General features: G+C 44.5%; 1 protein-coding gene across 1 annotated transcript; it reads right to left on the bottom strand.

Moving 5' to 3' along the window:
• Window positions 1-7,234: 7,234 nt before the first annotated feature.
• MAU2 (MAU2 sister chromatid cohesion factor) lies at window positions 7,235-21,976 on the bottom strand (the record flags this gene model as incomplete). The annotated part of the gene is made up of 19 exons (XM_009279855.2): window positions 7,235-7,364; window positions 8,859-8,986; window positions 10,739-10,829; window positions 11,431-11,542; window positions 12,005-12,082; window positions 12,329-12,378; window positions 13,384-13,467; window positions 13,756-13,821; window positions 14,409-14,486; window positions 15,530-15,633; window positions 16,278-16,368; window positions 16,840-16,986; window positions 17,728-17,883; window positions 18,375-18,402; window positions 18,943-19,037; window positions 20,671-20,766; window positions 21,474-21,539; window positions 21,798-21,815; window positions 21,914-21,976. Coding segments are annotated over 19 exons (1,626 nt in total), but the record flags the coding sequence as incomplete, so codon positions are not given.

Below are 21,976 nucleotides of genomic sequence, written 5' to 3'. Positions count from 1 at the left end.
CGCTTCCTCCGCGGATCTGGGTCAGGGGTGCGCAGACGTTTTCGTGCCGTCGGCCGCGCCTCCGAGGGGGCCCCGATACGATCTTTCCCGCAGGAGCTGGCGGAGGGGCGTTAACCCTTGGGCTGCGGGCCCTCGGCCGGGCGCGGGGGATCCTTCGCCGTGTTCAGGGCCTTACGTGGCGCCCGGCGTCACCGCGGGTGGGATCGTCCAGATCCACCTGGTCGAGCCAACGCACAGAAACGGGAACAAAGGAACTAATAAATTAACTTTCCCCGTGAGATTCCCTGTATTCATACAAAAAATGTCCTCTGAGCTGCCAGCTCGCAGCTACCTTCGCTGTCTCTGACATAAGCCTCGGGACTCCTTATTCAGCATTTTTAGACACCTGCAAGCTTGTTCTGAGAAGGACAAAAAAAAATTATCTTGGGCGAAGCAAGTTTATAATGGAGGGTAAAGAAGAGTGACAGGAACTGCACTTTATTTATAATGCCGGTACCAATCTTTCATCGATTATTTTCCACATGCAGCTTACGGGATTAGATGCAGCTTCGTATCAGGTTATTTAGGTGCTCGTTTCAAAAGAGTAAAGGTGAGATAATGCTTACTATTTTCATTCATAACCTTTAATAAGCATAAATCGGTATGCTTCCCATTTTACTCGGGTAGCGAAGGCAGAAGGCACGGAGTCAAGGCTCCTGCAAGGAAAGAGCAGTAGAACCAGAGCTAGAACGCCGGCCTCATCCCTCCCTCTCCCGCACGCGCCTGCTCCTGGAGCGCATTCAGCCTTTGGTCAGGAAAGTTCCAACGCGCTCAGCTTTTCATAGCTGTTTCCCACTCTAGATTAAAGATTCACCATTTCTGTTAACAACTTTGTGTTCAGTATCCTTTATGTAAGACTGAACACAAGTTTTCTTGCTATCAAGTACCTCCCTCCACCCTTCGTACAAGACAGTTTCAGCTACAAATAACTACGGGTTAATAGCGCAGCTCACAACCAGTTGTTACCCTGGTTAATGACTTCTCCCAAAGCACTAAAAGCCACTGGCTTCACCTCAAGCCATTCAAAACTTTACGGTTAACTACTAAGGGCTCCATCCTTCTGAAGCGATGCTTTAATCCACAGGGGCACACACACACGGAGGCGTGCATCTCGACTTACTTCCCTTACTGTGTCATCAGGAGAGTTTCAAAACAGGTCTAGCACGAGACGCATTTCATTACCTAGAAGCTAGGTAAAGTTATTTCCAGAAATCGCTTTGCTAACTTTTTTCTTGTCTTGGTTGGCCGGAATTTTACCGAGGTGATGGCAAGCTTTGCCATCTGCAAAGGCGGTATCCGGTAGTCCTAGCACACGCTGGAAGATCTGTTTTCTCCTTTATGTTTCAACCGTGCTGAGGGGTTACGTGGAATAAGCTAAACAACAGCAAAAATACTTGACGAAAGAAAACTTACAGTCGCTTGTTGTGCAGCAGGCTGGCGTCTTAACTTTGCTTTGTCAGCTCACGACAGGCCTCTACGCAGTAAAATACAAAGAGGATCCACTCTGGATGCGTCTCTGGATCTATTAGGCAAGTACCAAACTTCTGTACTTCTGGCCAATGTATTGTAGATGTGTTTCACATGGAGTTTTGCCACTAGGTACATCCTCTCTGAGGAGCTGCTTCGGAGGAGATTCGAGTCAGCCCCGACAGCAGATGAACGAGGCAGAACGGAGAAGACAAGGTGATGATAGCTCAGTTTAATGCCAGATGCAGTTTTTTGTCTGAGGAAGAAACTGCAGATAACCAGGGTAAGGAGAACGGAGCGTCAGCATAGCCGAGTCTTAATTTTGACAGAAAGGAAGCTGCCTTTTGGGTTAAAATTTTCATATAGCGAGTAAGTTGTTGGAACAAAACCTACTCGGCTCCTACGATGAAATGCAAGGGACTAGCTTAGCAGCTCAGGTGACGTTTTGGAAAGGGACAGTCTGCAGTAAGTTTTTAAATTTTTAGTTTCTTCAAAATGTCACTTCCAGACAAATTAATTCAGTAGTTTTCTTCTTCCTTTTAAATTTGAGCTCAAAATGTAAAAATACCTGCCAGAAAATTTTGGGATAAAAGAGACAAAAAGCAATCTCCATTAAACCAGATCCCATTCGTGAAGATCAAATACAGTCAGCATCCTTCTTGACTGCACAGCTGCAGTGAAAAATACTTCTGTCCTAGACCGAATAAGAAAAATTCCAGGTGTTTGACCAATCCACAAAAGTCTTGTTTTAACCCAGACGCCTGCCAGGGTTCCAGCCGGCTCCAGAGCAGGTTCACAGCCACCCTCCTCGGCCGTCTCCAGCGTGCTAAGGCGAGCAGTCAGGCGGACATTTTCAAGCAGGAAATTCTGGTTCTCGTTCCAGGCAGGAGCCCTCGGCCCGACTGCAGGCACAGCAGCGATCTATCCCCGCGCGCCCCCGGCACCCCTCCGCGGGCAGCCTCGGTGCTCTTTTTCATGCACCGACTAGCACGCGCCGTCTGCGGCTTCCTGCCCTCCCGTCCCACAGCCAGGACAGGGCCTTGAACAACTCCCAGCGCCGGGCTGGGCGATGGGGCAAGTCACTGTTGCCACATAAAAGGAGTCCTTTGTAGGCAGGATTGCCTGCAGATCAACTAAAGGAATTAGCATTCTACAAGCTGCTAGAAGAAGTAAAATTAAACTTTATTTAAAAATTCTTCTAATATAGAAAACGAGAGGAAACAAAGGCAACAAAGTAAATGCCCCCGGTTCCATCTCATTACATGAGTTACTGTATTTACAGCTTCAGGAAGGAGCACTGGCAGAAGGTACACGTCCTGCTACTTATGGAGAACTACAAACACTTAACAATACATTGTACAAACCTGACATAACATTTAAAGGTTCACTGCAGGAAACAATTAAATACACTTGCTAAGACAGACAGTAGAAGAGCACAGACGGGTGTTATTTCATCCCGATTTCTCCAAGTGTTCTGTACAGCCTGAACTACCGACACGATTTCCTTCTCACTCACTTCTCACCGCTGTGGCAAGAACTGCCGTACGTTACGGAAACGGGATCATCCAGCGTGGTTCGGAGAGGTCAGTAGTCTCCAAAGTAAAATGGGACGTTACTGAACTCCTTCTATCATAATTTTACTTTCTGGAGAATTTGGAAAAACTGAATAAAATTAAAGCAGTGAAGCAACGTGGAATGCTGAACTCCGTGTGTCCACAGGCAGCATAGCAACTTAAGGCCCTAACGTTTTATCAATGTCAACTTTTGCTTGTGGTGGCACAGTGAGCGCACACATGGGATGGCAGGGGATGAAGTTCATGATTTCTATTTTTTTTTCTTTTTTTTAAATTCCCCAGCCGCCAGGTTGATCTAGATTTCCTGTGTACGTGGGCCTTTCTGATGTTCGTACTGTAGGAAATGGAATACAACAGGCAAACACTTCTTCAGACTGCATTCTCTATACATATATCAGTTTTTACACTATCTACAAAACAGTGATTAGATGCTTCTGTGTAAGATTTTGCTACTCATTTAAAAATACTGGAGAAAAAAAACTGTACAGTTCTCTAAATTACATCTTTAGAAGAATAATTTTTTTAGAAGTTCATAAAAGACTTCATGTTTGTTTCTGTAGAGAATTAAATGATCGGACAAGAAAGATTAGAAATATGTTGTTCAAATCAAGTTAGACAGACCAAGCACTTAACATTATCTGTAAACTGTAAACTTCTAGTTTTCTGTTCAACTTTACATACGCATTCGAAAATTAGGAAGAACTTCAGTTATGAGGTCCTTGTTTTAATTTCTGCTACATACAAAAGATACTGAAAAGCAAAAACTATTAAATAATTTAATATACAAGTGTAGTTAAAAAGCACTGTACATTGTAACAAATGTACATTGAATTTTAGAGATAGAAAATCACCGAGTTATTTTCAAATTTACATGATTTTTGAAATTCTGTGATGGGAAGAGGACTCTGGTAACGGAGCAGAGTTCTGAACGCCACAGGGCTGTGGGTGAGCGTGGCCGAGTGCTGTTCTGCACAAAGGAAAAGCCCAGGTGAAGCCGGCTTGTCACAGGCAGGGAAATCCCAGGTTGCTCCTCCTGGCATTACGAGTTCAGCTACCACATTTGGCAAATGGTTCCTGTTAAAACCTGAGCGCACTTACATCAGAAGCGAGCAGGCAGCCTTTCCCTCAAGTACTTCCTTCCCTCCCGAGAACAGACTGGCAGGGGATCTGAACTACAAAGCAGCCTGGTTCGCACACGAGTACCGACGACGAGAAGCCAGAAAATTGCCACTGCAAATCGCTCTCCTGTAACACAATCTTCAGCTCTGCAGGTCCCTGAGCAGCAGGATAAGGTCGGGAGATGCAGCTACCTGAACGGGCACCGGTGGACATCTCGCTTGCTGCGGAATGCTTTTCTTAAACTCAGCCCAAACCACAGCTCTCTAGAGTTGGGGTTTTTTTAATGTTGCCTTATAGAAGCAGCACTTTTCTGGCCAACATGTAAAACAATTTATTATAGTTGCCATGGGCACGTAATCAGTTAAGGAACAGCCTCGGACTGGATGACAGAAGACAAAAAAAGGAGAATGCCTGGATTACCTGAATGGGACTCTAGCAGATTTTGAAGTACAGCTTTTTCTGTTACTAGTCATTCCTCAGCTGCCAAGAGCACTGTCAAGAAAATGGCCATTGTATTTAGGCGCTTCAAAACAGGTACCGAGTTCTTGCAACTCGGTGACTTACGGAGGGAACAGCCAAAGAGAGATACCGCTTCCCATATACACACACAAAAAAACCAGAAAGACTTAAAAATAGTCCATGGGGTATCAATATTCCTAAGGTAGGATTTGCCTGATCGTTCCTGATCAAAATCCAAGCACGTGACAGCTGTTGAGCTTGTGAAGTTCCGTCTCTAGCAGATGCCTGCGGCACAGCCTGGCTGTCTCAGCCCTGCAGCAGAGCGAGCAGGAACCCACCTCCTCTCACCACGGACAGGGGCCACACGGGCAGCGCGCTGCCACCGAGGTGCTGGCATGGAGACGGGCTCCCGCCCCCGGTGCTGTGAGCCTGGCAGCTTCCACGGGAATGCCGCAGCAGGCCAGCTGTCAGCTCTGTGATTCCAACGGGGACAGGAGCTGTGCTCGGGACAGACCGCGAGAGCCCGGTGGCAGACACAGAACATGATCTCAAGGAGCAAGTGATGAAGAACAGGGTCCGTCTGCGTGAATTCTCCCTGTATTTGGTACCTCCAAATACCCTGCACGCTAACTCTCAGATTTCCTTCCTATTTTTTTTTTTTTCTGGGTTCTAAGGGAGACTGTAAACAGCACTGAATTTTTTTCTTGTGAACCCAGCAATAAGACTCTCTCCCTGTACCAATATTGAGGCTATGTTTTCCCCGTCGGGAGATTTAGCAAGGCCTAAAATATACATGGCTTCTGCAAGAGTAAATGTCTGAGAACGGGATCTAACTCGGCATCGCATGTCCAGTAGAGGAAACAAAATCCTATTTTGGTAATTGGACAAGCACTCGTCCCCTTAATATCATTCAGTGGTAAAAACTGAGGGGTTTGAATCACAAAGAGCAAGCGTCTCTGTGAGCTGTTGCTAAGACAGAGGACAAGACTTTGAAAAAGAATGATCATTGGCGGTTGGACTAGATGATCCTTAAGGTCCCTTCCAACCCAAACCATTCTATGATTAAAGACAGATTTCACAGTATTCCTTCTACAATGAAAGTTCTAAAGGTTTGAGGGGGTCAAATATTTCCTATAAATATTCTCCTCCTCCCCCCTCAGAAAAAGAAGCAATCACAGAAGGCCTTACAGAAGTAATTTTTCTAGCAGATTCCTTTTCCCTCCCCCTTTTAAGTTGGGAGATAAATATGCAGAGCTACCAAGAGAGAAAAACGCCTTTATTAAACCCCATGAACCTCACAAGCTTTACATGGCACTACGACGGACTGGCACAGATCCTTGCTATAAAGCTGCTGATGCTTCATGGAATTAACAACTCTCACACTGTTTTCTGCAGAACGAACTTGGGCCTCGTCTCTCCTGTTTTGAGACAGCTGCAGAGGCACAGGCAAATGCAGTGAGAACTCACAGCTGAAGAGTTCAAAAAAACTGAGATAGAACAGGAAAGCTAACACAGAAAAGTTTGGAAATGTTAAGTTTTTGCCAAGGGCAAGGCTATAGTTTAGTTTTTATCATAAGCCTCTGGCTTATATCGGATCTGGGTTTTAACCACCTAGTTTAACTCTGACTTCAATCACTTGTAAAAATCAGTAAGGCACAGATGCTGCCTTCCCTTGGTGAGGCTGCAGTAAAGATGCAAAATGCTGTTTCCCAGGTGCTTGGCCACAGAGGGACTAGACAGGAGGCCAAAACTTTCCTCCTTCTGTACAAATCACGACAAAGTAGCAGAGATGGAGAGAGCTGCGGTTCTGCCTTACCCCGCGCGGGACTGGACATCAGTGCAGGGAGACGGAAGGAAGACCCTCATGGGGACGAAGTGGTGGCACATTGTCACACACTCATGAATCCAGGAGGTGGAACCCGCTCCTCTGACAACAGCGCAAGTCTGCTCCGCTCAGCCTGGAGGCCAGCCCGAGGGTGCTAACACACCCCCAGCTGCAAACACCCCGCCCGTCAGATCTCGCCGATCTCCTCCTTAGCTTCACTGCAAGGCTACGAACAGCACTGGCAACGACTTGCAGACAATGAGAAGGAAAGAGTATTACCTCAGAGACTAGATTTAGAACTTTAGGGCACCCTACAATCAACCATGATTTAATCCAATTATTTCCAGGAGTGGAAGGGCACAGAAAACATTAAAACTGGCATGCATCGTACTCCAGGGAAGGGTTAAGTATTTAGAATACAATTGGTATTCAAGACTGCGCGAGTCCTCCCTCCTCGTTTTCTGTGACAATTTTTAAAAAGTAGGTGTCTAACAATTTAAGGAACAAGTGTCCTTTGGACTAAACCTTAATTCTCAGTAAGAGGAAAGCAGATTAAAACCAGTAGGTATATACACACTAGTTGTATATTCACACACATTATGTAAAAGCAGCTTAAAATGCCCTTCTCACTTTGCAAGTCTATGAAATGTACGTTGTCTTTATGCAATCTGTTTCCTACAAGGCCCTCACTAGAAGAGGAATTTGCTGCCTTTTCTTTGAAGAAAAGATTTTGCATGTATTTTTTCTCCTTTTTTGGCTTTTTTTTTTTTTCTTTTTAAACACACTGTCCTGATAGTTATTCTGTTTCACAGGAGACTGGCCAGGCTGGTGGTGGGTCCGTTCTGTGCCTGGAACTGTACAGGAGGTGGTCCATCTGTCCACTGAAAGATAACAAACAGCATGAAAATCCTACAGCCGCTGCCTGGGGAGGGGAGGAATGGCGGCGAGGCCAGAGGAAGGAGCTCGCCACACAGACGTTCACTACCTTGAGGTAATTAAAAGATTTCATCACGAGAAGTTGCGTATCAGGTTTGACTTTGTTTTACATGCGTGGAGCTCCCGTCCCTTGAACGGTATTTCTTTCGAAGCCACTCCGCATGCCCGTCATTCCAAACCCAGCTGACTCCCGTGCTGAATCCCGGGTCAACGACAATCAAGTGAAAGCATTTCCTGCTCTTACAGGTAAACGTCTGACCGTCCAAACACGGGAAACCATGACTTGCACAAATGAGGGACCTAACTTTAGATGTGTCTGTTTGAGCCCATTATACACTGCAGCTTGTAGTGTTTCCAGAGCAAGTAAAGCCTCTGGTTCTCACCCGTTTCATTACTAAAATATTTTCCTCGCACATTAGCCAAAATCTTCTAAAACGGACAGATTTAATATTTGTTTCTTAATCCTCTTCCCCCTCCAGATTTTTAATGCAGCACAGATGATGCAAAAGCCAGCAATGGCAAGCAAAGACAGCGGAGGCTGGAGCACTGGCTCATGTCTCTGTGCCTGGCCCACGATGGAGGCAGGCACCTGGCTGTGGGGGTCTCTCAACACGGGCTGCAGCACCAACACTTTCATTCTCACAAGTCTCAGGATCCCTTTGCAAGTAAAGCCAGCAAATAGCGTCTTCCTATTGGCCTTTTTTCCTCCTTTCTTCTCCCCAAAAGGGAATGTTGGGAAAAAGATGTCGAGTTCACTGCATCTCACATTCCCATTTGGACATTATTTCAGTCCAGAACAGTAAGTTATCTTACGCCCTTGCTGAGTTGCAGCTTAGGAAAGCATTCTGTATTTTTAAAACGGTGCTAAAAATGTTTCTGACAGGAAGGACATCAATATTTGAAGTCCAAAGACAGCTGCACCTTAAGGCAATGGCTATACAGACATCAAATGGTATCTTAACTGGAAATTCAGATTTATAGGTAAGTGGAAAAAAAAACCCCTTAGGAATGCTAAAGTATCAATAGAAACTGTACTTGTAGCAGTGTACAACAAAGCATTCCCCAGAGCAAGGCAGACTGGATGACCTAAACATTAAAATTAAAACCTGAGAACATGGTTCCTTTCAAAAGTAATAGTTGTCACCAAAATGAAGTGGCTACCTGCTACAAAAGCCATTTAACACACCTAAGTTCTGGCGTACCACGAAAACACTTCTAAGAAACAAAGACCATACCCACCAAAAAAACTTCGTAAAAGTGAATTAATTGAGTCACACTTCCTTCTCCTGTTATCAGTCCAGTTTAAATTTTAGGAAGTAGACCAAATTTTGGCAACTTGCTGAGAAGCGTGCTCAGCAGAAGAAAGGAATAATAAAGGAAAGCAAAACACATTGTTTTGCCTCAAAAACGCTCGTAACTGCAAGATGAAGACGGCTTACCGTGATTAGATTGTGTTCTGGAAGACTGCATGCTTCAATGTGGTCCTGGAGGAGCTGTTGCGAGAAGTTTTGATGCATCTGTGCTGCCTCGTGTGCATCCATGGCGTTCCCACAGGCTTTGTTCAGGTCTGAAAGACAAGAGCATCGTGTGCCCACCAAGAAACACCGTTTGTACTTGTTTTCAACTGAGCAGCTCTCTTATCTGAAAGGACCGTTCCCTGTATTTGACAAATCCAATAATTGAGTTAAACAGCCAGTATACCTAAGTCATACCACTTCTGAATGAAAACCCCTTTTAAGAGAAGCAGGGGCACATGGGGAACCCGAAGCCTTCCCTTTTCCAATAGTCTTGGCAGCGCGCACTGCAGGATTTAGTGTCATTTTAGCTTCCAACTATTAAAAAAAATAACATTACAGTAGCTGTAAAAGGAGGAAGCAAACTCCTCACGCCAGTAACAGCCCCTGTGCAGTTTGCGTTTCGTCTTTTCAGTTTCCAGCACCATCTAGTGGGAACAGGAGAGACTCGCAGGTTCCTCACTGCAGCTCCACCATTCACCACACAGGTCTCGGAGGTCAAGCAACACTTTTTCTTTGGTGAATCCTTGCTTTTAGGGGGGGGCTACAGAAGGCTGCTGCTTTGCATACACCAAAAGCTGATCCTAGCGTCTTGTTTTCTGTGAGGTTTACTCACGGGTATTAGCTCAATCAGATTTAAGACTGGTAACCTACTAAGAATCACACAATTTCAGCTAAAAATTACAAGCAGCACAGCGTGGCAGGGCCTGAGACGCTGCACCTCCTATCGATGAACATGTGGTTGTGTTTTGTTATTCCTCATCAAGCACCTTTTCTTCAAGAGTAGGCAATTAGTTCTATAGAGGAACTATAGAGCTCCTTTTCTCTTAGGAAAACTCAAAGCAGAACAGAAACTGCCTCTCGCTATTCCCAGGCTACTGGATACAACCGGAGGCAACAGCAGCTGAACGCGGGGTGGTGTTTCATCTACAGCGGATTCATCATTGTACTATCGGCATGTTTTGTACGTGAACTACCACTTGGAAATGAATAAGAAAAGTATTTCAATTGCCTGGAGGCGGTTTTGTAGCAAAGGCAACAGCAAAGCAGAAAATAAGCCCGGCCGACAGTGCTCAACGCAGAGCACCATGCTTATAGTAAACATGACAATTTAATACGAATTGAAGCTGCGGGGTAAGTTCTTGGAAAAAGGGTAGAGTTACTGCTTTATTTTCTAGTGAGAGCAAATCAATTGCAGCATTAATGTTGTCGGTCTGCCAAGAAGCTAGTCAATATTTGAACAAAGCATCCTGGGGCCTGTGCAAGTCAGATTAAACAATATTCACGTATGAAGTGATATAATAGTCTCTTATATTTATTAAAGCCCATACACAGAAGCAAAGCCTAAGCGAAACTTAATGAAGTGTTTACTACAACTGGAACTGCAGTCAAAGAAAAGCAGAGCAACAGCAGAATAGATGCTGCAGGGGTGCGAACCGGAGCCCCTTCCACAGGGTCACCAGTTACAGCCCCGGCAGCAGAAACCCGACTGCTGCCTCACACCCGTTACACGGGGATGCTGGAGCTCTCCAGGGCCGCCTCACCCCAGGCATCTTACAGCCCCGACAAAATACCGACTGGGGTGTCCGACCGCAGTGCCAGAGCTGCGGCCAAACAGGATGCCAGCGGGGCTGAAGATCAGTAACGGGAAGAACCATCTTGCACTTCTAGCGGTATTTTGTAAACCCAGGCAGTCTCTCGGCGAGTGCTGGCATTGGCACACACCCCCCACCCCCCCCATCCCCAGTTTGCAGCAATGGGCTCTTTGCCGCTTTTTTTAAGTACAAGACCTTTTCCTAACTTACCTCTCAACAGAGCTGAAGACCACAGCTGCACAGACATATCTGGTATCTTGCTTGCAAGCTGCATGGCTGGTACTACCATATTATTACTTTCCTGGTGAAGAGCAGATATCAAAATAAAATGGGTATTTTTTTTTCCCCCCCTTGCGGATACACATTACCTAGAGATGTTAAATTTGTGACGAAAAATTTGTCTAATTGCTGCCATGTCCTAGCTAGGACGTGGAAGTGCTTAATGGGACAATAACCCAAACGCACCATCTAAAGCTGCCTAGAATTTTGCTCTGGCCTAGGAATTATAATTACGGTGTCTATGTTGTGCAAGATAATAGCAATGTTTCATGCATTCTGGCATATGGTGAGAATTAAGGAGCTTGTACCCACAACTCCTTCCAAAACAATCCAGTTGAATGATGTTATTTGTCCTTTATTCAGCTCCTTTTTTCAAGTGATTTCAGGCATTATAAAACACACACTTCTAGAACAGACTTCAAACACTACTACTTCGTTAAAGTGTTATTAAGCATGCAAATTACAGCTACAGAATTATGTAAGTCAATAAGCTGCCAACTTTTAGTGGGATACCAATAAACAAGCATTCTTAAAATAAGATTAATTTCACAAAGTGTCCTGATTTTCTTTGGCAAATGACAAGTCAAACATTTACACAGTAATACCAGACAGTGAAGGCTTACCCTGTGATTCCCTAACACATAGAATATATGACCCAGGAGTACGAGAGAACATGCTGTTAATCGATTCAAGTCTTCTGCATTTGACATTTTCAGCGTCTCTCGCAGAAATCGTCTACCAAAACAGAGCAAAAAAAGTGTTTTAAAAACTCCACTTTCCCTCCAGTATGTAAGAAACATCATTAAGAACCGAATTAATCCAATCAGTAAATATTAGCACTTCGGAATGTGTGCTGCAGGTGACCTTAAACAAAGCACTTAATTCCCAAACCTCACCTTTCATTTAGCAAAAATGACTATAATACAGGTCCTTCTCTGAAAAGCTTTTGTTTCAGATGTGCCACCGCAGACACTGCACAAGTCGTGTTATTAGCATTCAGAACTAGAGAGATCTAAACCAAACAGCTTCATGGTATTTTCCCCCGAAGTAAAAACCAGAAGGTTGACTAAATCCACAGGGAGAAGATCTAGCAGGTTTGAAAGCAAGGCCTCGGGGTTTTCATTTTTATCTTGAAAAGCTCGATTTAGTTTCTCCTTCCCCCCTCCCCACCTTCCAAGTGCACCGATTTATACTCACTTTGCCTCATTGTATCTTCCTTGAAAGAAGGAGAACAGACCTCGGATGTAGAAAGCTGCTGCTCGAAGACAGTGAGAGCTACGGACAAAGCAAGGCATTGAAATCCAGGCATTGTGCAGTGATTCAATGCACTACAGACAGATTTCTAGGAATTTGCCTAATAATCAAATCTCCAAACAAAACATTATATTTAATGCGTGGTCAGAACTTCTGCCTTGAAAAGAAGTTGATTATTTTGTTTTCTTTTAAAAAAAGCCTGCTACAAATCCAGTATTACCATCCCCAATGCAACATCAGCACGTAGATAGTTTCTGGAATTCTCACCTCACAGGAAAATTATGGTCTGGATTTATCCTTTCCAATAAGCTGTAAAGCTACAAAGTGGGAGGGGAAAAGAAAGATAATCAGCATTTCTCACATATACAGGCTTACAGTACTGACAGCAAGTGTTTTTATAGGAAGGGCGCATCGAATCAAAATGGTGCCAGTCACCACAAACACACTCAGGTTTACTCGTACCGGTTAGATCATAGCACAAACATTCCAACATTAGGCGTTTTCATGCCCATTTTGATCCTAATATCAAGTTTTATACAAAATATGCTTTCTCTGACTTTACAGAACTTTCTATACAACGTTAGTATTTCCTCAGAAAACTTTTAGCTGTCGTATCTAACTGAGCTGTTCAAGACCCAAATGGATGCTGTATCGGATTTGCTATTTGATTAAAACCAGAAATCAACTAAGCAAAAAAAAAAAGTCAACTTTTAAAATCATCGTTAAAAAGCTTAGAGAGCAAAAATAAAGTACTGTGTGCTTGGTGAAAAAGTTCATTTACAGCCTCTTCACAAGAAACCGGCAAGCACGTCTCCGAGAAGTTACTGCCGAGGGATCAGACACGTCACTGAAAGAGCGCGCACAGCTGAATTTCTGTACTAATACTGCTTCAGGCACACCGCTGAAGCAAAATGAAGACAGACGTGCACATACCTATTTCTGGACGTTTAGTTAAACCTTTCTAGGTTTTATGTAATCTAATAAAACCCCTAAACAGATGGAAACTGAAGCAAACAGGTTGAATGAGTCAAGATGACAGTTAACCACGCACTTCACGCTGGGAAGCTTGCCCTCCCAGTGCTGGAGCGAATTCTGTGTACGGTCCAGAATACTCTGCTTCGGTGGTTTGCGGCCAGGCCAGCTGATACCACTGGTTCTTTACCGCTAATTGACACTACCCTGATTAAGGAGTTGCCCGGCTGCCAGACAAGGCACTGCTTTGCAAAAATGCTCAGGAGAAAAAAAGAGCAGTCCAAGCACAGTAGCTGTTTTCTCTCCAAGAAAGTTCTGACTTTTAGAACGACAGTCAGGAACCAGCTTACCTCTTGATGCCGGTTGCCTTCCCTGATGTACACGCTGGCTAAGTTTGTCACAATAAATGCCCACAGTTCTTGATGTGTAGTGAGCTAAAATAAACAAGACACCAACAGCACAGTCAAATACTTCGGCATCTAACCCAGAATTTGTTCACCCCATATAAATCACAGATTTGGCGTCTGATATTTTGCTATTATAAATCCTCCTGACCCGAACTGTGATCAGCGTAAGAAAAAAAAATTAACTAGTGCAACTACTATAGATGATCTCCAGATTTCCCTTCCAACCTCAACTGTTCGGTGACCCACACAACAACTGCAACAAGCCCGTTTCCACATTAAGCATCCACAGCAAATAGTTTGGGAAGAAAACCTTACCCTCAGTGCTGTAGTAAACTGTGCTTCTGCATTGTCCATGCAATTAACAGAAATGCAGTAGAGCCCCTGTAGAAGACATGGTATTTCTAAGGTAACGCATAATACAATCATAGCAAGCCGAGAATGCAAAGAGAGGCACGCACAAAACCACACAAGTCTCGGGATATTAGAAGGAAAAAAGGTAACCAACAAGCCTTGGTTTTGCTTGGCTCTGGGAAAAATAAGCAACTTCTACACAAAGTCCTTCAAAATAGCACGTTCCTGTAAAAAACGCCCCACTTATCTAAGAAAACCCTCTTAATTTTTTGTAATACTCGAACAGCGACGCTACATAAATTCCTCCCCTTACACAGTTCCCACACCACGCTGTCTCAAACGTGCACAGTATAAATCTCGCGTATTTACCTTGCATACTACCTATCACGCTACACGTCACTTATTTTAAAAAGGGATTTAAGCCTTTGACGGGCTTAAATAACACGGGGTGTGAGTCCCCCCAGCAGGACTGGCAATCGGTAACGCAGACCCCATTGCTCAGCAGGAAATCTTGCTGTCTGCCTCACTACGTTCTCATTAGTTACTGGTGATGAGCGCGAGTCTCGGGTAGGGTCTTCCAAAGAGTTAAAAGCTTACTGCTGATCACAGACACTTACTAATAGAGTGTGCAGCTGGGCAGCGTGATTAGAAAACAGTCTGGGAGACTGCTGGCAGAGCTGACAGACTTGTGAAATCTGTTAGGGGAAAAAAAAAAAGTATTTTAAGATACTTTTTCTCTGTTTCATTTTATGCTCTAAATCCATCTACTTGCATCATACATGTCGTTCAGTGCATTTCAGTGATTGGTTCAAGAATCCTAAGTCATGCTCCTAGGTAAAAGCGGAGGCTAGACTTGCCTCAAGCCAAGGTACACGCGCTGCTCCACACACACTCCTCCCACAGACGCACGCTCAAACTGGTTTTGAAGTATTTGCTTTGCAGCAGCTCCACCATATGGTGGCACCACCTGCAAACCAAGTCACAGATCTCTTCTGACACGCTCAGAATTTGAGTTGGCACGCAACAGAAAAACTGGAATCAAAATCTTCCACGGGGTATGTGCTTGTGATGAGTTTTATGAGCCAGAACCAATGACACTTCTTCTAACAGGCTAAATTTCCCCCCCACCCCCCCGAGCACACTCATGAGAAGGCTGGCGGCAGAGGATGCGATGATACAGCAGCGTGTCCTATAAATAAGGGATGGATGAGCAGGAATTAAAAATGACTAAGAATGGGAAAAAAGCACGGTTCTTTCCTGCGTTAGAGGAAGGCTGTCCCCCCTCTTCCTTCCCCCTAAACTAGGTAAGAGGAAGAAAGGACAGAAAGGCGGGGAACCTTAAAAACTGGGAAATACTTGGACAAGACAGGAACGCTAACAGGAAGAGTAAGAGCCACTCTCAGTCATGGATCCGAGGGAAAGGGAAGAGGCACCAGAATTAGACTGAGAAGTACCATCAGGAAGGTGTCAGTTTTAGCCACTGATCAATTACTGTTGGCTCCACGAGCAACTCCAAAGTGTTCTTAAATAAAATACTTAAGAGGAGGCTAATTCCATGGCTTCAGAGTTGCGGTATCCTGAGCACCGTCAGGCCTGACTGTATCTGTTAGTTCCAGCAGTCAGCACTGCCGCAATCCCCGTCTCAGCCCAAGTATCTTCCTCAAAACTGAAATTCCCGTATTTTAAGTTATCACTGCATCCATCCACAACACGGGAAATGATCAAAACCCATTTTTACCTCCTGCAACGCTGTGGCTTTGTGTCCCGTGACAAGCCGACACATGATAATGTGTTCCAACAAAATAACTTGGAAAGATGACAAGATAGGACTGCAGTCCAACACTGGAGAGGGAAAAGTAATTCAGTAAGTGAAGTTAAGACAATATTAACATCCTAAGCACGCAGCCTCCCCCGCGCCTAGCCAGCCTCCTCAATCGCAGGTGGTCCAGCAAGGCTTCAACACAAAGATTCCTTTGTGGAAATCTAGAGAGTGATGTCTTTGGCTGGGCCACCTGGTGTCAGGAGAGTCAGCGTACCGCCCGGCTCTTCTTCCACGTGCCACGGGAAGGATGGCACCAGTTTAAAAAACAAAAAAAAAAACCACCAAACCCACGATGCCTGAACCGTCGGGAGCGGGAGTCTGAGCACCAGTTAAGGAAAAACTCCCTGGGAACACATGCTCGTTTTAGAGAATGAAAAGCTTGGATAACCAAATACACGGACAATCAGAAAGGCAGCATGAAAGTGCACGTATTTACAGCCCCATTTACTGAGTTACGATAAACCCCCCCAAACCTTGATTTCTGTGTTTAAACTAACTATCCAGTTTTAAAACAGAGCAAAGTTCTCAGATGTGGCAGAAACAGACTGACAGCAGGCTGTCCCAGGGAGCTGAATAAGGTTGCTGTGGTTTTGTTTTTTAATCTAAATTAGCAACAAGTAATGGAATCTTGCGGCATCAGCTAAATTATAATCCTTATCCTTACTTTTTAGCTTCTCTAGCTGCATGAGTGCTTTGTCTGTGTACTTCTGAGCCTTCTCCAGGTACCCTGCCTGCATGGAATGCATCACTGTCACCTGCCGGAAAACACAGGAAAGATTACCAAAAATTACCTTTGCACAGAGGAAAGGTCTGGGAGTTCACACAACTCCTCAGTTATCAGCTTTTTAAACTAAATTTTGACATCATTCAGGAGCATAACAATATTCAAGAAGTGGGGCAACCAGTTTCAGGAATTTGAAGTCAAGATTGTCACTCTGTTGGTAAAAATAAGCCAACAGAGCTCTACTTCGTATGAGTTAATTTGATTCTATTTGGCTTAGATATTAATAAAATTACATTCCGGTGTCCAGACTTCTTGCACAGTCTCTTCAAACGCTGACATCACTGAGAGCAATAGTCTCAGAGGTGCTGTGGCAGAATTAAGCTGTCAGTGTAACGTAAAGCAGCATATGGTCTGCAGAATCTATCGCTGCTGGCTCCAAGCAATTTTTAACCAATTCCTCATTAATTAGCAATATACATTAAGTAAAAAAAGAGCTTCTCACCAAGTAGACAAGCACACACATGTGTTCCTTGGGCAGCCAGTGAAAGAGATCAGCGGGGTTGCTGGGCAGAATTTCATCATCGTGCAGCGTGGAGATGGTCTGGATGCACTGCTGAAGCTGTTTCAGGCACGGCTTCACACTCTTCACCTGCGGAAGATGACTCACATCAGACATAGCTGCCGCAGCCCAGATGCTTGAACATTTACTTAGTTGGGAAAACTTGCCAGGCAATAAATAATCCCCACATTCAGGAAATTAGTCCATGCATAAATCACAACACTAGCATGACAGAACAGCGACTACTTTAGGCCCGTTCCAGGATTAACAACAATCAGCCCTTCATATCTGCATATACGACCAACACTCTCAGACATAGCTGCCGCAGCCCAGATGCTTGAACATTTACTTAGTTGGGAAAACTTGCCAGGCAATAAATAATCCCCACATTCAGGAAATTAGTCCATGCATAAATCACAACACTAGCATGACAGAACAGCGACTACTTTAGGCCCGTTCCAGGATTAACAACAATCAGCCCTTCATATCTGCATATACGACCAACAGACACTCAAAATGTTTTTCAAAATTATACACAAAGCCCGTTATCTCCATCAACATTATATGGAAGCGAGAGTGGCCGCCATGGTTATAAGCGCATCACAGCAAACCTTTCCTCGGGGAAGAAGAAATGAATGTAATTTCTTCACTCCTCATTTCATTTGTGATTAAAATCTATAGAAATTAAGTTTCATTAACCAAAAGCACGGTGCAGCAAAAAAAAAAAGTCCCCCCAAATACACCTCAGTGTAACAATTAGCTGCTTCTGAGGCAGTGCTCTTTTTCCCCCGTTCTCACATGGGAACTGTAAGAAGCACAACTCGCACGTACCTGCCCAGCATCCAGGTAATGCGTGACCTGCAGGACTAAGAAGAATACACGTAACGACTCTTTCTGGATGGGGTTTCCTTGCCAGTTTTCAACTATCTGCCCGCAAAGGGTAAGGAGAGGGTGCACCTCCTGCAGCTTTCGTTCCATTAGAAGGAGCTACAATTTTAAATAAAGATTCATTATTTTTGTGCTAAGCAGTTTAAACACTCGGAGAACCACAGCAGAGCCCCAGGTACGTTCATCTATTGTTTAAAACAAAAACAGACTCCAAGATATCTTACTGCAAGAGCACCAGCCTTTTCACATGACCAGATTTTTCATCCCTGATTACAAGGGCTCCAGTGACAATTTGCAGTTTTCCTTTTTCCTTCCAGAAAATTATTTGCCATAATTAGTAAAGGAGAAAAAAAGCCAGACCTATTCACAAGAATTTCACAAGAATCCTGCAGACTTAAGGCTTATCCCAGGCATGTTTTAATACTGTGCTTGCTCACATGAATAAAACAATATATAAAGCACAGATGAGCATGCAAGATACCTTAAAACAAATAACCTATGTTCAGGCAGGTTATATTACGTTGCTCCGTAACTTGTATTACACTAGTTAAACAAGGAAATAGTTTATTTAAAAAGTACATCCAACTTACCATCCCCTTGCTTAGCAGAAAGAGTGCTCTGAAACGAAACAAAATGATGCCACACTCAAAAAAGTTACCCAAACCACAACGGTACGTAAAAACCCTGGGGGGGGGTGGGTGGAAATCTGCCATTCTCCCCCTCAAAGACAATAGACAGTACAGTATTAAGGAACCTGCCGCAGAAAGCACATTTAAAAGCTAGATGGAACAGTCCAACCGTAGCACCAGGAATTGAAATCCCAGCCTCTCAGGTTTGTATCTAAGCTTTGGACGGTTCCAGTTACAGCAGCTTCTGAGGCCAAAACAGGCTACTGAGAAAACTTGCCGATAAAGACAATAAAGAAAATTCATTTTGAAAAAAGACTCTCCAGAGTCTTAGTGGACATTATTGGTTTTAACAGAAAAAGAAAAGACCTGCAGAAACTCTCAGATCTAAGAGAACACTCAGAAATATTGGTTTGCCTGTAAAACCCACGTAGCAATCACATCTCTAAATAAAACTAGAACATCTCTAAATAAAACGTAGAGGAAACCAAAATATTTTCTGTGGGAAGGGAAAAAGGGCTAGGGAACTCACCTGGTATACTCTGATCCTACCACCCGAGCGTATTCTGCTCCAACTCCGAGAAGGTCACATGCAGATACTAAATCTTTTTCAAGTGTATGTAGTTGCTGAAATAAAAAAAAAAAAGGCCCTAAGAGATCAGCATTTTCTTTGTGAACCTAATTAGCAATTTTTAAAAATGTAATTACTCCTGTGCTTTACGTGACAAGTGCTAAACTGGTACTCGCTAAATCTATCATCTGATTTTAGACACATTTTCCAGGAACACCTGGCATTCTCCAAAAAAAAAAGTCCGTAACATTTCAAAGAAAATTTCTCAGCCCAGTTTCATACCACGCAAAGCTGTTGTAATTCGTTAAGATCATGTGCAAATGAGATCCCAGCAGCTCCAATATAACCGTGGACCGTTACATTGGAGTAACTGGAACAAGAGAGCGTGTTTTTCAGCAAGAAGAGCAGAGAAAGTCTGCAAGGTATGCCTCAGGTGACGGGGAGAGGATGATCAGCTGCCAGAGCACCTCTCACTCCCTCCTGCCTGCCGCCTTTTGTACCTTCTCCAAACGCAGGTAGAAAGCCGCACAGTTGTAGAAGAACAGGCACCAAGGCGATGAGACACACGGGCCTCTGTGGTCAAGCAAGAGCCAGAAAGGAAATACCACACAGAAGAGAATCAGCAAAGAATGCCAAGCTTCGAGGAAGGATCCTCTTTGGAGGGAGGCACTGAGAAAAACGCTTAAGCTTCTTGTGAGTACTCAGGCATTAACTCATTGCAAAGTAAACATTTGTCCTTTAATCGATAGGAAAGTAAGGCTCTCCACAATTCACTGTTCCTAAACTACACAAAGGAGCTTGGCAATTCCTTTTAAAGGGAGCTGGTCTGCTTGTTTAAGCTCATCAGGACAGGGGAAAAAGACAAGCACAGGTGACTATTAAGACAGTCTTCAAAGATAAAATTGCTTCCTAACGAGCCCTCTGCTGCGGAGTACCTGTAAAGAGCAATTAACTCCCTCAACTCTCGTGTTAAACACCTCGAGGTTCTTTAGGACCAGAGAAGAGGTGTAACCTGGAAAAATAGGGGGAGTTCTTCAGCAATAATCTGCTCTTCCCGCTGAGCAGTTAACTTTCTGGATATGCTCCCCACCTAATGCACTGGATCACTCAGGAAAATCAGCGCTTGAGGAGTAGTGACACAGCTGAAGACTAACAAACCTTAAACACTGCAAATTCCAACACGCACCAGTTTATTCCCAGAAGTGAAGACGGTCTGACCTGTGCAGCTGAAGCCACATTTAGAGCATATTACAGAACAGGAAGAGTAACGTTGCTTGGAGGCCTTTGCACCAGCTGCTTCTCCCACCCCAGTTCTGCTCTGTCTGCTAATTAGGTTGAAAATAATCAAACAAACACTTCAGGCTGGCAAGCTCCAATTCCAGCAGGCTTTAAGAGGACATTTGCCCTTACTGCAAGCCATAAGGTGGATTTTATTTCGCTCTGCCTCTAAAGTTGCGTGTTACTAGTGCCCACAGGATGATCCTTGCTGCTTTCTTCCCTCAAAAGTGGGCCTCGATCCCATCCGTAGCCTACCAATGTATCATTATTTTATAGCATGAGCTTTTCTTCTTTTGTCTCTCCATTAGCAGCACTGATTGGGGGTGGGGGGAAGGCATCCAAGCTCTTTTTAAGCAGTTTTTTTACAATCACAGTGCAACAGTAACATGGCTATCAATACAAATCACTTACTGCAAGTTGAAAAAGCAATCTACAGTGCCAGTACGGAGTCTGCTGTGAAATCTGAATGGCTTTGCGTAACAGAGGTTTTGCTGTATCCACTGAATTCTGAAACAGAAACAGGCACCCTAGTCAACATAAAAAACAGGCTGCCGGGAACCTCATCGCTAACAATAACAACTTTTAAACTGGTTGTATTCTGTGCTGATCCCCCATTAACGTCTCACAGGTCAGGAACCTTAAAGCATGAAAAACAATAAAAACAAGTGTTTTAACAGGCAGGCCCATACATCTAACACTCGACTCAAAGCCTGTTCAAAGGTATTAGCTATTTAACTCCTTTGGCCACTATTCTAATGTGCATTTTTTCCTGCATGTGAGAGAAAAGGCAAACATTTGCTTTAGAGAAAGTAAAGACTAGTTAAGGCTTTTCCGGAGAAAAAGAATAAAAATAGCCTAGGAACACAACAAAAGCCCGAGGAAAACCATCTACTTCCCTCCCTCCCCCGAAATTAGCCCGTCTTTGTCTAAGTGAGGGCTAAAGAAATACTTTGGCCAAGTAAACTTCCTTTGCTGTGGAAGACCCGCATTGCAATTCCAGCAGCAACTTTCACGGTAAGAAAGACCAAAAGTCTTTCAGGCTTACGCTTTAGTACTCTGTATTTACACTACAGAGTGGTGTAGCAGACCACTGAAAATGTCATGAATCCTATTAATAACAATATGCTACTTGAAGACCGACGACACTCAAATTAAATGCAGCCCTGCAGCCCCAGGACAACCGACAATTCCTGAAGTAGTCTCGGTGCACTCACCTCCTGACAATACAGTTCGGACAGAAGGCTGGCTGCCTCAAACTTAACGTCTTCAAACTGGGGAATCTAGCGGCATCAGAGTTAAGTAAATACTAAACACCGGCTGGAACACAGCAACACTCCAACATCCAAAAAACCCTTTACAGAACATACGTGTTCGGAAAGCGGCCCGCAACCACGGAAGTAGATTAAAAATACCAGCTAAAACCCCGTCCCCAGGGCCAGGCTCTCTCTGCGGAGGTGTTTTGTTATCGGAGCCCTCGCTGCAGGAGCGAGGCGGCCGGGCAGCGACGCTCCCCGCCCGGGCGGCCAGGAAAAGGATACTTGCTGGGATATCAACCACTGCAAGAGAAGCCGGCGGGTTAGTCTGCACCCCCCACAAGCCGGCCCCGCTGACAGGCCCGCGTCCCCCCGCCCCAGCCGCCCTCCCCGGGGCTCACCGCCTTCTCCAGGTGCCCGCGGGCCTGGTCGCCGTTGCGGGTGCGGGGGTAGAGGACGGAGCA

Source organism: Aptenodytes forsteri, unplaced genomic scaffold (genome assembly GCF_000699145.1).
Source record: "Aptenodytes forsteri isolate BGI_AS27 unplaced genomic scaffold, ASM69914v1 Scaffold147, whole genome shotgun sequence".
NCBI lineage: Eukaryota > Metazoa > Chordata > Aves > Sphenisciformes > Spheniscidae > Aptenodytes > Aptenodytes forsteri.
Note: the sequence above shows the minus strand (reverse complement) of the source record. Positions and strands in the feature narration are given on the sequence as shown.